The 16,746-nt window shown below is 35.4% G+C and overlaps 1 protein-coding gene across 1 annotated transcript in view; it reads right to left on the reverse strand.

The window, feature by feature from the left end:
- The window catches only part of THSD4 (thrombospondin type 1 domain containing 4), a 174,119-nt gene that overhangs the window by 43,367 nt on the left and 114,006 nt on the right, over positions 1 to 16,746 (reverse strand). Inside the window, exon 8 of the mRNA XM_051973790.1 lies at positions 2,677 to 2,850. Coding sequence (XP_051829750.1) covers positions 2,677 to 2,850 — 174 coding nt within the window. The remainder of the gene's footprint in view (positions 1 to 2,676; positions 2,851 to 16,746) is intronic.

Consider the following 16,746-nt stretch of genomic DNA (forward strand, 5'->3'; position numbering starts at 1 on the left):
TTTCTCTTGGATTTCTGATGTTCAGTTTCTACCTGTCATTTAAGTGAAATTTTTATGTCTCTCTTTAGATTTACTCTACTTAGTCATCAGGCATAGTTTGTGCTGTGGTTGATAGCTCTAAAACCAGATTAAAGACTTATGGGTAATAAAATATTGAGCTTTTAAAAATTTCTTCTAAGATATTTGAGGTATGTTGGAATCTTTTCACTTTTCTGTGCTGTTTCTCCTTTAAGATCCTAGGGAAAATAAATATTTTCCCCTAAAGACAGGGGTGGTGATGAGTGGAGCTAGTAATTGGTAGAGACTGAACAAAATAAATTAAAACTTTGTATACTTAATGAGTTCTCATTTATCCCGGATGTAGTTTGTTTGAACATAGCCATTTAGATAGTGTCTCTCCTATTAGACTTTGAGCTACTCAAAAGCAGACAATATCTTTTGCTTTTTTTGTATCCCTAACAGCTAACTCACTGTCTGGTACACAGTAGATGCTAAAAAAAATATTTATTAACTGATTGACTTTAAGTAGGTACAACTTTGAGATTAGCAGTTGTCCAGTCAAGTAGCTCTGTTTTATTTTTTTCCTTTTAATATAGCTTTCTTCTGCAAATGTCAAATATATGCTTACTGGTACATACTAGTGGGAAGTTGGTCTTATTATTCTGAGGAGGTACCACATATGTCTTTCCTAGTTAGGGGTTATAAGCCAAGATTATGACAAAATGCCTTTATATAGTACTTGGTTTTCGAAACAAGGATTAACAACAATATGAATCAATATAAAAGTATATACCCTTAAAGAAGAGTTCCTGATTCATGTCCTTAGATCCTACTGAAGGATTTCCTTATTAAGAGAAATTTTACTGTATATAAATGCATCAATCCTTAGTTAATTGCAAAATTGATTTAATTATAAAATATCAAAGTCCCTGAATACTTTGGCTAAGTTATTATTTTACTAGTTACTAACAAATTAAGGAAATAGAGCATATGATTTATTGTGGTGTCTCAAGATTCTATTTCTTAATATTTTAAGGAAAGAACAATAGATTTTTCAGAGTAAAAGTGAGAAAAACAATTCCAACAGATGTAAGAGTGAATGTTGGGAATAAATAATTAATTTATGATTTAGAGGTTTTTAAAAAAGAAACAATTTCGGTTTGTTTTTTTCAGTTTTCAACTTTCATGGCTTAAAAATATTTTTAAGGAAGAAAAAATAGTAATTACAAAATTATCTCCTTCAACGGAAGGGGGAGGTAAATGCATTCATTGCTAACTTTAAATAATTTCAAATTAAGTGCTTGATCTAGCAAAGGAACATTTCAAAATGAAGGCAAACTTACTTCAAAGGTGGGATGAAGGAGGGATTTATATGTTATCATTAAAGAAAAAAATACCTTTAGTATAAGTAAAATGAACCTTGATTAACTTTTCAGATAGAATTATTCCATTGAAAATAAGCATATAAAATGGCTTGAGCCATGGAACACTAAGTTGCTTAAATATGGGTCTCCTAAGAACATTTTGAGTCTAATGTAATTTATTAATTACTTAGTGATTTCTCACTGATTGTTCATCACACAAAGCACTTGACAAACTACTAATACAAGGTCACCATGGTATACACTGAACTTGAATCAGAAATTTAGTTGGAACCCTGGTTCTGTTACTTATAATCTGTGTGACTTAGGCAAAGTTGTGAATTTTTCTGGGCCTTAGTTCTTCATGGATAAAATGAGGGCAATGGACTTACATGATTTCTAAGATGCCTTCTAGTCCAAATCTGTGCTCCAATAAGCATATTTTTCTTCAATTACAGATGGCTCCAAATTCATCCATATAGATCACTGAGGCTGGTAAATAATTTTGTTTTCAAATTCTGGCACATCAACACTGTCTCTTGTATATTCTTCCTCTTAGAATGTTACAGCTAAAAAATAATCCTGATTTTTTTTTAACATGCATTTAGAATTAGGGGGGGGGTGGACCAATAATAGTTAGGATAGAATCGAGACTTATTATTAAGTTTTTCAGGAGACCAGTTATCTCCATTGCCTGGGTATATGCCATTTGCTTTCTTCAGCTTGAGGCTTGGCTCCTTACAAATCACACTGATGCCCCAAGGGCCATCTCATGGATCCATATTTACATGACTAATGATTTGGAAACCGGGAGCAAACCACATGAGCTGGACATCTGCAGACAATGAACAAGGAGGCCAAAACCAATAAGTTCAGAGACAAATGGTCCCAAGGAGATTGCTTCACAAAGAATAAAATGAGTTACATTCAGAAAATGAAAACTAATAGGATTATCTCCACTACTTCCCTACACTTTATGTTCTAACCAAATCATTCCCTAAACATGTTTTGTGCTTTTCTATCTCTGTCTTTACCTATATCATTTCTTCCATGTGGATTGATCATTTGTCCATTGGAATCTTGCCCATTCTTCCATTAGGATGCTCATTGCCTTCCATGCATCCTTCTCTTTCAAGGTAAGATATTGTAGAAATCCTTATATAATTCAGATAGCTAAAGGCTGGGTCTGACATTACAGGTTTATCAGTGTTCTCTTCAGTGGTATGTGTTGTGTATATAGGGGTGAGGTGGTGGTGATGGAGCTGGTGGTGGTGGAGTTTAATAAAAATTATGACTTGCACTCCCTCTCTCTTACCCTTTCACTCCATTCGGTCAGGAACCAGCTCTTCGCACAGGCCCCCATATCACAGTTTTCAATATCATTCGGCCGGAGCTTCATGTTACATTCTTCATCATCTACAACATCCCCAATGTTGCTGACACATTTCACATCTCGAGTCCTTTGTCCCACACCACATGGTACCGAACACTAAAAGGAAATATCCGTTAGGTCAGTGGAATATCAGGTCTTATTTATTGTAGAGAAAAAAAAAAAAAAAAACAGTCACATAATGCCTTAAAAAATTTTAAGTCCTTTATATATGCTATTTCATTTGAGCCTTGCAGCCCTGAGAGGAGGATGCTGTAGATATTAGTAACTTCTTTTTTTTTTTATTATATCTTCAGATATAAAACATGAAACTGAAAGATAAAGTGACTTGTGCAGCCACACAGTTTATGTCCATCACTCTGTTTTCTATCCTCCATGTTACCTTTTGGGAAAATATTATGAATTGTGGCCTCAGTTTCAAGTCATGATTTTCAGACAGAATTTCAAAAGGGAATATGCTGATTTTGTTAACTGCTGCGTAATAACCTGCCCAGTAAAGACAGCTCCCCTCTTCAAGATGGACTCCCCTTGAAGGATCTGGTGAGATAGAGAGATAGTGTGATTTAGCAGAAAGAATGCTGGGTTTGCATTCAGAGGTCCTAGATTCAAGTCATTTAATCTCTATGATTAAATTTAAATTAAATCTCCATTTGTTAAAATGAAGGGATTGGGACTTCCGGTTAAGATGGCGGAGAGGAGGCTCACAGTTGCATAAGCTCCGCGCTTTCTCTCACTATCCACTTCATTACAAGCCTCTGAATCAATGCTTGACTGAAAAAAACCCACAAATAGTTACCAAGAGAAGCCATCCTTGAGATCCGCCAAGAAAGGTCTGTCTTTACTGGAGGGCTGGGGCGGTTTTAGATCGGGCGCAGGCTGAGGGCAGCGGCAGTGAGAGCACGGGAGCAAAGCTGAGAGGGGGTGGGGAGTGATCGTAGCCGTCTCTGCGGGGAGAGCTTCGCTACAGGTTTGGAACCTGCAGCAAGTCAACAGCCCAGCAGAGAAGCTAAAAACACCGGGGCTGAAGAATACAACCGCAAACAGCTGGAGTCTATCAGGACCTGGCCCCCCCCCCTTCCCCCCCCTCAGTGACTCAGCACGCTTTGGGATCTCAGAGCGCAGGCGCAGCACAGTCCTGCTAGTGCCTCACTACTGCCACCTGCAGTCTGTAGAGGAAGCTCGATAACACACCCAGCCCCCCCCCAAAGAAAGACTCCAGTTTTTTCTGTTTTTCTTTGGTAGTTTATCTCTGATTAATAGACAGAATGAGCAAGAAGCTGAAGAGGACTTTAACCCTTGACAGCTTCTATACAGATAGAGAGCAGACTCTAAATCCTGAGGAGACTAAAAACAGGCAGTCCCCAGGTGAATCCCCAAAGGAGGAAATCATCTGTTCCTCAGCACAGATGAACCTCATAGAAGTGATTAAAAAGGCTCTCACAAGGGAGCTAGAAGAAAAATGGGAAAAGAGTCTGGAGAAAGTTAAAGAGAGAGTGGATAAAGAAGTAAAATCCTTGAAAAATAGGATTAGTGAACTGGAAACAGAAAACAGCTCTCTAAAAAACAAAATTGGCGAAATGGAAAAAAATTCCACAGAACAAAAGAACTCAATTGGACAATTAGAGAAAGATTTTAAAAAAGTGAGTGAAGAGAATACTTCACTGAAAATCAGAATTGAACAAGTGGAATTGAATGACTCGAGGAGACAAGAAGAATCAGTCAAGCAAATCCAAAAAAATCAAACAATGGAGAAAAATGTGAAATACCTTCTGGGGAAGACAACAGACCTGGAAAACAGATCCAGGAGAGACAATCTGAGAATCATTGGACTCCCAGAAAAACATGATGAAAAAAAAAGCCTGGACACTGTCTTCCAGGAAATCATCAAAGAGAACTGCCCAGAAGTCATAGGAACAGAGGAAAAAATAAACATTGAAAGGATTCATCGATCACCCACTGAAAGGGATCCTAAAATCAAAACACCAAGGAATATAGTGGCCAAATGCCAGAACCCTCAGGTGAAAGAAAAAATATTGCAAGCGGCTAGAAAAACCCAATTCAAGTATCAAGGAGCCACAATAAGGATCACCCAGGATCTGGCAGCATCCACATTAAAAGATCGAAGGGCCTGGAATATGATATTCCGAAAGGCTAAGGAACTTGGTATGCAACCAAAAATAACTTACCCAGCGAGAATGAGCATCTTTTTCCAGGGAAGAAGATGGACATTCAACGAAGTAAGCGAATTTCATCTATTTCTGATGAAAAAACCAGAACTTAACAAAAAGTTTGATCTACAAATATAGAACTCAAGAGAAATCTAAAAAGGTAAAGATTAATCTTGGGAACTATATTTTGACTATATAGATGTATAAAGAATACATGTATACCTTGTTCTAGAAATTGATGTGGAAAGGACATTGTACCAGAAAAAGGGTAAAGTGGGGGTAGTACATCTCATGAAGAGGCATAGGAAACCTATTATATCTGAGAGAAAGAATGGAGGGGGATGAATATAGTGGGTATCTTACTGCCTTCAGAATTGGCTTTAAGTGAAAAATCTTAAGACATATTCAATCTATGGTGAAACTTCTCCCATCTCATTGAAAAGTGAGAAGGGAAAAGTGGAAAGGGAAGGAATAAGCTAAGCGGAAGGGAATACGGGAACTGGGAGGGAAAGGGGTAAGATAGGGGGAGGAACTCTAAGGCGGGGGGAGGGACACTAAAAAGGGAGGGCTGTGAGAAGCAAGGAGTGCTCACAAGCTTAATACTTGGAAGGGGGGGAAAGGGGAAAGAAGGGAGGAAAGCATAAACCGGGGTTAACAAGATGGCAAGTAATACAGAATTGGTCATTCTAACCATAAACGTGAACGGGGTAAACTCCCCCATAAAGAGGAAGCGGTTAGCAGAATGGATTAAAAGCCAGAATCCTACAATATGTTGTTTACAGGAAACACACCTGAAGCGGGGAGATACATGCAGGTTAAAGGTAAAAGGTTGGAGCAAAATCTACTATGCTTCAGGTGAAGTCAAAAAAGCAGGGGTAGCCATCCTGATCTCAGATCAAGCTAAAGCAAAAATTGACCTAATTAAAAGAGATAAGGAAGGACACTATATCTTGCTAAAGGGTAGCATGGATAATGAAGCACTATCTATATTAAACATATATGCACCAAGTGGGGTAGCATCTAAATTCTTAAAAGAGAAACTAAGAGAGCTGCAAGAAGAAATAGACAGTAAAACTATAATAGTGGGAGATCTTAACCTTGCACTCTCAGAATTAGATAAATCAAACCAGAAAATAAATAAGAAAGAAGTCAAAGAGATAAATAGAATACTAGAAAAGCTAGATATGATAGATCTCTGGAGAAAATGTAATGGAGACAGAAAGGAATACACTTTCTTTTCAGCAGTTCATGGAACCTATACAAAAATTGACCATATATTAGGACATAAAACCCTCAAACTCAAATGTAGTAAGGCAGAAATAGTAAATGCATCCTTTTCAGACCACGATGCAATGAAAATTACATTCAACAAAAAAGCAGGGGGAAGTAGACCAAAAAATAATTGGAAACTAAATAATCTCATACTAAAGAATGATTGGGTAAAACAGCAAATCATAGACATAATTAATAACTTCACCCAAGAAAACGATAATAATGAGACATCATACCAAAATGTATGGGATGCAGCCAAAGCGGTAATAAGGGGAAATTTCATATCTCTAGAGGCCTATTTGTATAAAATAGAGAAAGAGAAGGTCAATGAATTGGGTTTGCAATTAAAAATGCTAGAAAAGGAACAAATTAAAAACCCCAGTCAAACACTAAACTTGAAATTCTAAAAGTAAAAGGTGAGATCAATAAAATTGAAAGTAAAAAAACTATTGAATTGATTAATAAAACTAAGAGTTGGTTCTATGAAAAAACCAACAAAATAGACAAACCCTTAGTAAATCTGATTAAAAAAAGGAAAGAGGAAAATCAAATTGTTAGTCTTAAAAATGAAAAGGGAGAACTCACCACTAACGAAGAGGAAATTAGAGCAATAATTAGGAGTTACTTTGCCCAACTTTATGCCAATAAATTCGACAACTTAAATGAAATAGAAAAATACCTCCAAAAATACAGCTTGCCCAAACTAACAGAGGAAGAAGTAAATATCCTAAACAGTCCCATCTCAGAAAAAGAAATAGAACAAACTATCAATCAACTCCCTAAGAAAAAATCCCCAGGACCAGATGGATTTACATGTGAATTCTACCAAACATTTAAAGAACAATTAACTCCAATGTTATATAAACTATTTGAAAAAATAGGGATTGAAGGAGTCCTACCAAACTCCTTTTATGACACAGATATGGTACTGATACCTAAACCAGGTAGGCTGAAAACAGAGAAAGAAAATTATAGACCAATCTCCCTAATGAATATTGATGCTAAAATCTTAAATAAAATATTAGCAAAAAGATTACAGAAAATTGTCACCAGGATAATACACTATGACCAAGTAGGATTTATACCAGGAATGCAGGGCTGGTTCAATATTAGGAAAACTATTAACATAATTGACTATATCAATAACCAAACAAACAAAAACCACATGATCATCTCAATAGATGCAGAAAAAGCATTTGATAAAATCCAACATCCATTCCTAATAAAAACACTTGAGAGCATAGGAATAAATGGACTTTTCCTTAAAATAGTCAGGAGCATATATTTAAAACCATCAGTAAGCATCATATGCAATGGGGAAAAACTGGAACCTTTCCCAGTAAGATCTGGAGTGAAGCAAGGTTGCCCACTATCACCATTATTATTTAATATCGTATTAGAAACACTAGCCTCGGCAATAAGAGTCGAGAAAGATATAAAAGGAATTAGAGTAGGCAATGAGGAAACCAAACTATCACTCTTTGCAGATGATATGATGGTATACCTAGAGAACCCCAGAGATTCTACCAAAAAGCTATTGGAAATAATTCATAATTTTAGCAAAGTAGCTGGCTACAAAATAAATCCCCATAAATCCTCAGCATTTTTATACATCACCAACAAAACCCAACAGCAAGAGATACAAAGAGAAATTCCATTCAGAATAACTGTTGATACCATAAAATATTTGGGAATCTATCTACCAAAGGAAAGTCAGGAATTATATGAGCAAAATTATAAAAAAGTCTCCACACAAATAAAGTCAGACTTAAATAATTGGAAAAATATTAAGTGCTCTTGGATCGGCCGAGCGAACATAATAAAGATGACAATACTCCCTAAACTAATCTATTTATTTAGTGCTATACCAATCAGACTTCCAAGAAAATATTTTATTGATCTAGAAAAAATAACAACAAAATTCATATGGAACAATAAAAAGTCGAGAATCTCAAGGGAATTAATGAAAAAAAAATCAAATGAAGGTGGCCTAGCTGTACCTGATCTAAAATTATATTATAAAGCAGCAGTCACCAAAACCATTTGGTATTGGCTAAGAAATAGATTAGTGGATCAGTGGAAAAGGCTAGGCTCACAAGACAGAATAGTCAACTATAGCAATCTAGTGTTTGACAAACCCAAAGCCCCTAACTTCTGGGAAAAGAATTCAATATTTGATAAAAACTGCTGGGATAATTGGAAATTAGTATGGCAGAAATTAGGCATGGACCCACACTTAACACCATATACCAAGATAAGATCAAAATGGGTCTATGACCTAGGCATAAAGAACGAGACTATAAATAAATTAGAGGAACATAGAATAGTTTATCTCTCAGACTTGTGGAGGAGAAAGAAATTTGTGACCAAAGATGAACTAGAGACCATTACTGATCACAGAATAGAAAATTTCGATTACATCAAATTAAAAAGCCTTTGTACAAATAAAACTAATGCAAACAAGATTAGAAGGGAAGCAACAAACTGGGAAAACATTTTCACAGTTAAAGGTTCTGATAAAGGCCTCATTTCCAAAATATATAGAGAACTGACTCAAATTTATAAGAAATCAAGCCATTCTCCAATTGATAAATGGTCAAAGGATATGAACAGACAATTTTCAGAGGATGAGATTGAAACTATTACCACTCATATGAAAGAGTGTTCCAAATCATTATTGATCAGAGAAATGCAAATTAAGACAACTCTGAGATACCACTACACACCTGTCAGATTGGCTAAGATGACAGGAAAAAATAATGATGAATGTTGGAGGGGATGCGGGAAAACTGGGACACTAATGCATTGTTGGTGGAGTTGTGAACGAATCCAACCATTCTGGAGAGCAATCTGGAATTATGCCCAAAAAATTATCAAAATGTGCATATCCTTTGATCCAGCAGTGTTTCTATTGGGCTTATATCCCAAAGAAATACTAAAGAAGGGAAAGGGACCTGTATGTGCCAAAATGTTTGTAGCAGCCCTGTTTGTAGTGGCTAGAAACTGGAAAATGAATGGATGCCCATCAATTGGAGAATGGCTGGGTAAATTGTGGTATATGAATGTTATGGAATATTATTGTTCTGTAAGAAATGACCAGCAGGATGAATACAGAGAGGCTTGGAGAGACCTACATGAACTGATGCTAAGTGAAATGAGCAGAACCAGGAGATCATTATACACTTCGACAACGATATTGTATGAGGACATATTTTGATGGAAGTGGATTTCTTTGACAAAGAGACCTGAGTTTCAATTGATAAATGACGGACAAAAGCAGCTACACCCAAAGAAAGAACACTGGGAAACGAATGTGAACTATCTGCATTTTTGTTTCTCTTCCCGGATTATTTATACCTTCTGAATCCAATTCTCCCTACGCAACAAGAGAACTGTTCGGTTCTGCAAACATATATTGTATCTAGGATATACTGCAACATATCCAACATATAAAGGACTGCTTGCCATCTAGGGGAGGGGGTGGAGGGAGGGAGGGGAAAAAAAAATCGGAACAGAAATGAGTGTAAATATAATGTAATTATTAAATAAAAAATTTAAAAAAAAAAAAAAAAAAAAAAAAAAAAAAAAAAAAAAAAAAAAAAAAAAAAAAAAAAAAAAAAAAAAAAAAAAAAAAAAAAAAAAAAAAAAAAAAAAAAAAAAAAAAAAAAAAAAAAAAAAAAATAAAATGAAGGGATTGGTTTATATGACCTCTAAAGTTTCTTCTACGTAGTTAGATTGCATAGTAGAAAAGCAATAGACTCAGAGTCAGGAAGATTCATCATCCTGAGTTCAAATCCAACCTCAGATACTTAGCTGTGTGAATCTGGGCAAGTCATTTAATCCTGTTTGTCTCAGTTTACTCATGTATAAAATGAGTTGGAGAAGGAAATTGCAAACCACTCTAGGATCTCTGCCAAGAAAACTCAAATGGGATCATAGTCAGACATGAACTAAGAAATGACTCAGCAACAAAGTCAATGATACTCATGATACTAGTGGTTTTACCCATAAATACTCCTTCCAGTGTCCTGTTTTCAATGACCTTATTACATACCTCGTGTCTCTATGTCTATCAGTCATATTCTTTTCTATTATTATAGACTAAATACTTAGCAGCTGAGAAGATCTCATTTATATAGATAAAGAGGATCAGGAGTGGGAGAAAGTATTTTGATTATTTTGAGCTTTGCCGTTTGACAGTAAAAATGTTGTTAATACCATGTTTTAACTATTATATGACTTGGAAATTCTCAGGAAGAAAAAGTCAACAGAATGTTAGCTGAGAACCTCTCGATTTACATGAGGAAACTGAGACCTTGAGAGGCTATATGACTTGTTTAGCAGCATGCAAAATCAACCTAAACTTCTAGGTTGGTCTTAGACATGAGACAACAAATTAGAAAATGATGTGTATGCAGAATTTTCAGATCCCCTGTACAGCTCAGATCTTAATTTCCCTCAATCTACTCTTTAACCTAAGTGTAGTTCTTTCCCATAACAATTTTTTTTTTTGGGGGAAAGGAGAGCTCTTTTATCCCATAGGAATATTTTCCTACTCTTTGAATTTCATAAGGGCTGAAATTCACTAGTATCAGAATAACATCTCAGTCACTTTCACATCTACTTTGAAATTTTTGAAGCCTTTGCAGACTATAAAGCAGACTTGCAAATAAATGCAAAATAGATACCAGCTTACAAATATTTTAACTATCTTGCCTTCCTCCAGACAGTAATAAAAATAAATAAGATTTGCATTACTTTCTATTTAGCTTGGCATAAATTATCATTTCATGGGAAAGATCAAGTGAGCATTTGAAAAGTTCCTCCATGCAAAGATAATAGAGACATGGAGATTTCAAAGTACTAGTGTGGTCTCTGGTAAAAAGCCTAAATGAGAACAAGATGGATAGAAGAGATTTACAGAGTATGGAAGCTTGCCTATTTCTTTCTATATTTTACTTCTGTATTCATTTTTTCTCTTTTCCCCCTTTACTCTTCTCTTTGACTCAATGCCTTTTCTATTCTCCTCCCCCCATCTTGTTTTCTCTTCATCATTTTAACCAAGTCCTTTAAACGCTCCCTCTCTCAAGAAAAAAAAAAAGACTACCTCTCTCCCTTCCCCATCAGCATTTATACAGCATATCCAACTACCAAAACTTACTTCAGTGGTATTCCCCTAAATTCTTAGTCCATGGTTAGCTATGAAAAATATAGACATCTCTACATTTTTGAGTAAAAAAGAATGGACCACCATATTGTAGGTTTAGAACTATAAGACACTTTGGTGGAGTGTTAGTCCAACCCACTTCATTGGAAAATGAGACTCAGAAAGGTTAAATCAATTTTTCAGTATCATTTTCAGCTAGTTAGTATCTAATGAAAGAGTCAAATGCAGATCTGTCTCTAAGTTCAGTGCTTTATCAATTATTCCACAATACCTCTAGAAAAAATATTTTTTAAGGCTGCTCCTAGAGAAGCTAAGGAAAGTCTTTCATCAATAGCCACTCAAAACCTCAGAGTATTCTTGACCATCTTTTTGTTGACAGACTAGTCAGTGGCCTCTATAAATGGAGAGCAACCAGGAAGTTTAAATGGTAACTATGATATAGGAATAGAAACATAGTGCTTTGGAAACTCTGCATAAATGGTATCAAATCAAAAAGAAATAGGGCTATTAAACTATACATAAACAGTAAGGTAGCTTAATGGATAAGAATACTGGGTCTGTACGGAAGAGTACATCATTTTCATGAGTTCAAATCCAGCATCAGACACTTACTAGCTGTGTGACTCTGGGCAAGTCACATTACCCTATTTGCCTCAGTTTCCTCCTCTGTAAAATGAAATGAAAAAGTAAATTACAGACTACTCTAGCTTTATTGGCAAGAAAATCCCCAAGAAAGGTCATGAAAAGCCAGACATGATTGAAAATTATTGAACAACAAACTTTACATAAGGTTGCTTGTGAGCTACAAATTGAATTAGAAAACTATATATTAATATTATTGTGTTTTTATTTATTTTGTTAGAAATGTCCCAATAATATTTTAATTTGGTTTGGGCTGCACTTGACAGTGTTGCATGTCACATGTGGTTAGAAGGTTAAGTGGGTAACCTTTTTGCTTTAGAGAAAATTTCTTAAACTGTGGTCCTGACTCCATATGGGGTTGTATAACAATGTGGGGGTCATGAAAAATTTGGCAACATAAAAAAGTTTCCAAATGCAATGAACAAAAATTTATTCAAAATAAAATAAGTAATGAATCTAAGGTGTTTTTGGCACATATATTTCATTGCATGACTTTACTACAGTCTTGGTTCTGAACATACAACATGTATACTTTGCATTGTGCAAACATGAATGCTGCCAGAAACACCATGGCTCAGATTCAAGACAGAGTCATGTAAAAATTTTTCTTGTGAAAAGGTGTCTCCAAAAGAAAAAGTTTAAGAAGTCCTAATTTAGAACAGAGTTGCTGGGACCTTCCCTTCTCACAGTGCCTTAATTTATTTATACTTAGCATCTATCTAGTTATTTAGATATAGTCTTCCCTGTTAGAATATGAGCTCTTTGGGGCTGCTTGTTACTATCTGCACCCTTGATGCATAGTAGAATCAGTGTCTAGTATATAGAAAGGACTTAATTAACAAGCACTTAATTAATTGAATATTAGATCTGGAAGGATTTTAGAACTTTATGTGCAATTGAACTGAATTACAAATGTCATGAAATACAGATAAGGAACAGTCAAGAAAGGAGAAGCTAATTGTTCAAGGCTGTAGAACTGTTTGTTGTTTATCCTTCTTTTTCAAAGAGGACAATAACATCAAGAGGGTGAACTGGATGCAGGTGAGTCAGAACCATGCAAAGTCTCTGCCTCACTCTCCCCACCAGAGTCATCTGAGTCCAGTGGCAGTCAGGATGACTGGAGACCCCTCAGCCTTTTTAGGGCCTCAGCTTGTCTGAGATAACACCCATTCAGCGATTTAAGGTTTAGTAAGGAATAAGGCAGAGACTTCAGGGGTGGAACCGAGATCATGGAGTAAAGCCAAGAAGATGCTCAAGGTCTCCCAGTTTCCCTCGAAAACCCCATGAAACTGAGCCTCTGAACAGAATCTGAAGAAATGAAATCCCTCTCCAACACAAGACAGATTTGAAAAACTTCAAGAAAGATAAGTTTCACTAGGGTGAAAGGGATTTTCAGTCCAGCTCAGACAGTCTGGGAAAGCAGTGAGAGGGTCTTAATCACAGCTCAGCAACGAAGCCTCCTGGCTCAGTAGTGGAGCAAACCAGTGGGGCAATTTCCAGTTCCAGTTCAGAAGGCAAATTGTGAAAAGCCAAGCTGTTTCCTGGAACAAGCAGACAAAAGTACTTCTGCAAACACAAGGGGCCCTGTGCTCATAGCAAAGGCTCAGAGCTGCCCAGGGAGCTTGAGAAAGCATCCTCTTCACCCCAGGAGTAGAGCTCAAAAATAAAAGTTAAAAAAAAAAAAGCAAAAAAAGAGAAAATGTCAAAAGAAAAGAAAAGAAAATGAGCAAGAAATGGAAAAGAATCTTGAAAGCTACTATAATGACAAGGCAGACCAAAACATTAACTTTGACAAGGACAAAATATCCACAGAGGAAATCTCAAAGAGTGATATAAATTTGTCTCAAGCCCAAAGAGACATCTTGGAAGTGCTCATAAAAAATCCTAAAAGCCAAATAAGAAAGATAGAAGAAAAAAATGAGAAAAGAAATGAGAGGTATGTAAAAGAAAGAAAGCAGCTTAAAAAAGGAAAGCAATACCTTAAAAAATACAATTAGTCAAATGTAAAAAAAAAAAAAAAAAAAAACACTGAAGAAAACAATACCTTTAAAAGTAGAATTAAGCAAATGGGAAAAGATATTTAAAAAAAACTGAAGAAAAACCACATATTAAAAACTAGAAAGGAGCAAATGGAAGCTAATGAGTCTATGAGACATAATCAGTCAAACTAAAAAAGAATGAAAACAATATAAGAAAACATAAAATACCTCATTAGAAAAACAGCTGATCTGAAAAATAGATCCAGAAGAGACAATTTAAAAATTATTGCTTTATCTGAAGGCCTTGACCACAAAAAAAAAAAAAAAAAAAAGAGGCTGGATAGCATTCAAGAGATCATGAAGGAAAATTGCCCTGATATTCTACAAACACAGGGGGAAATACTGATTGAAAGAATCTATCAAGCACCTTTAAGAAGAGATGCCACAGGGAAAACCCCAAGGAATATTGTTATAAATTTCCAAAACATAATCTCAAGGGAAAAATGTTGTAAGTTGCCAGACAAAAACAATTCAAATATCAAGGAGCAACAGTCAGTATTACCCAGGATCTGGCAGCTTCTACAATAAAGGATCAGAGGGCCAGGAATACCATATTCCACAAAGTAAAGGATGTGGTGTTACAACCAAAAATTAGCTACGCAGCAATCCTGGGCATCATCTTTCAGGGGAGATGATAGATTTTCAATGAAGTAAGAGACTTACAATCATTTTTATTGAAAAAAACCAGAGCTACACAAAAAATTTAATCTTCAAACACAGGATTCAAGAGAAACATAGAAAGGTAAATGGGGGGAAACACACACACACACACACACACACACACACCACACACACACACACATATATAATTTAAAGATTAAACTGTTTATAATCCTAGATAGGAAATTAATATCTGTAACTTCTGGGAACTTTATCTGTCACTGAGGCAGACAGAGGGGGACATCTCACATGAACTGAGGATGTGGTTGTGAATGGTTCCTTATGTGATGATATCAAAGAAAAAGACATTAAGGGATGGGAAAAGGTCTGTACTGAAAAAAGAGGAATGAGGAGGTATAATAGGACAATTAGTTCACATGAAGAGGCACAAAGGACTTATTACAATCAAAGGAAAGAAGAAAGGGGGTGACTATTGTCTGGGCCTGATCTCATCAATTGTGGCTCAAAGAGGGAATAACTTAATAATTCAGCTGAGTATAGAAATTGATCTAATCTTATAAAGAAGAAGGATTAGAAAAAGGAAAGAAAAAGGAAGGTTTGGATATAAGGAAGAGCAGAAACACTAGGAAAAACCAGTAAGGGAATAGAGGAGGGATGATAGAAGACAAGGTCGTGGGTGGGGTGGGTCAAAAAACAAAACAAAACAGGATAGAAAGAGAGAACAGGGGAGAAAATAGGATAGAAGGAAATACAGAGTAGGTAATCATAATTGTGAATGTGAATAATTTCCCATAAAATAGAATGGATTAAAAAACAGAATCCTACAATATGTTGTTTACAAGAAATACATTTGAAACAGGGAGATAAATATATAAAGTATGGAGGAAAAGGGTGGAGCAGAATTTATTGTGCTTCAGCTGAAGTAAAAAAAAGCAGGCAGGGGTAGTAGTTCTGATTTTAGATAAAGCAAAAGTAAAAATAGATCTTATTAAGAGATGAGGAAGGAAAGTACATCTTGATAAATGATATTGTAAATAAAGAAGTAGTAATGATACTAAATGAATATGCATGTAGTAGTAGGGTATAAAAATTCCTAGAGAAGATATTAAGCCAGTTACAGGAGGAAATAGACAGCAAAATTATACTAGTGGGGGCAGCGCTAGATGGTGCAGTGGATAGAGTACCAGTCCTGAAGTCAGGAGGACCTAAATTCAAATCTGGCCTCAGACACTTAATATCTCCCAGTTATATGACCCTGGGCAAATCACTTAACCCCAATTGCCTCAGCAAAAATATCCAAAACAAACAAACAAAAAGACCCATCTATATTAGTGGAGGACCTCAACCTTCCCCTCTCTGAATCAGACAAACCTAATTGCAAATTAATCAAGAAAGAAACTAGGGAAGTTAATAGGATCCTAGAAAATATAGATATGATAGACCTCTGGAGAAAATTGAATAAAGACAGAAAGGAATCCACCTTTTTCTCAGTAGTATATGGTACCAAAACAAAAATTAACCATGCATTAGTGCAGAGAAACCTCACAATCAAATGCAGAGAGGCAGAAAATTCTTCCTATTCAGACCATGATATAATAAAAATTATATCCAATAAAGGACCAGGGAAAGATAGACTAAAAACTAATTGGAAATTAAATAATCTAATTCTAAAGAATGAGTGGCTCAAAAAACATCACAGAAACAATCCATAATTTCATCCAAGAGAATGACAATTAAATAATATACCAAAACTATGGGACACAGTCAAAGGAGTTCTTAGGGGAAATTTTATATCTCTAAATAGCTACATGAATAAAACTGGGGAAAAGGAGATCAATCAATTATGCATACAACTAAAAAAAGCAAGAAAAAGAACAAATTAAAAACCCCCAGTTAAATACCAAATTAAAAATTCTGAAACTCAAAAAAGATTAATAAAATTGAAACTAAGAAAACTATTAAACTAATAAACAAAACTAAGATTTGGTTTTATGGAAAAAATAGACAAACTTTTGGTTAATTTGATTAGAAAAAAAGAAAAAACAAAAATCATTAGCATCAAAAATTAAAAGGTGAATTTACCATA

The sequence above is a fragment of the Antechinus flavipes genome, chromosome 2 (genome assembly GCF_016432865.1).
Source record: "Antechinus flavipes isolate AdamAnt ecotype Samford, QLD, Australia chromosome 2, AdamAnt_v2, whole genome shotgun sequence".
NCBI classification, from domain to species: domain Eukaryota; kingdom Metazoa; phylum Chordata; class Mammalia; order Dasyuromorphia; family Dasyuridae; genus Antechinus; species Antechinus flavipes.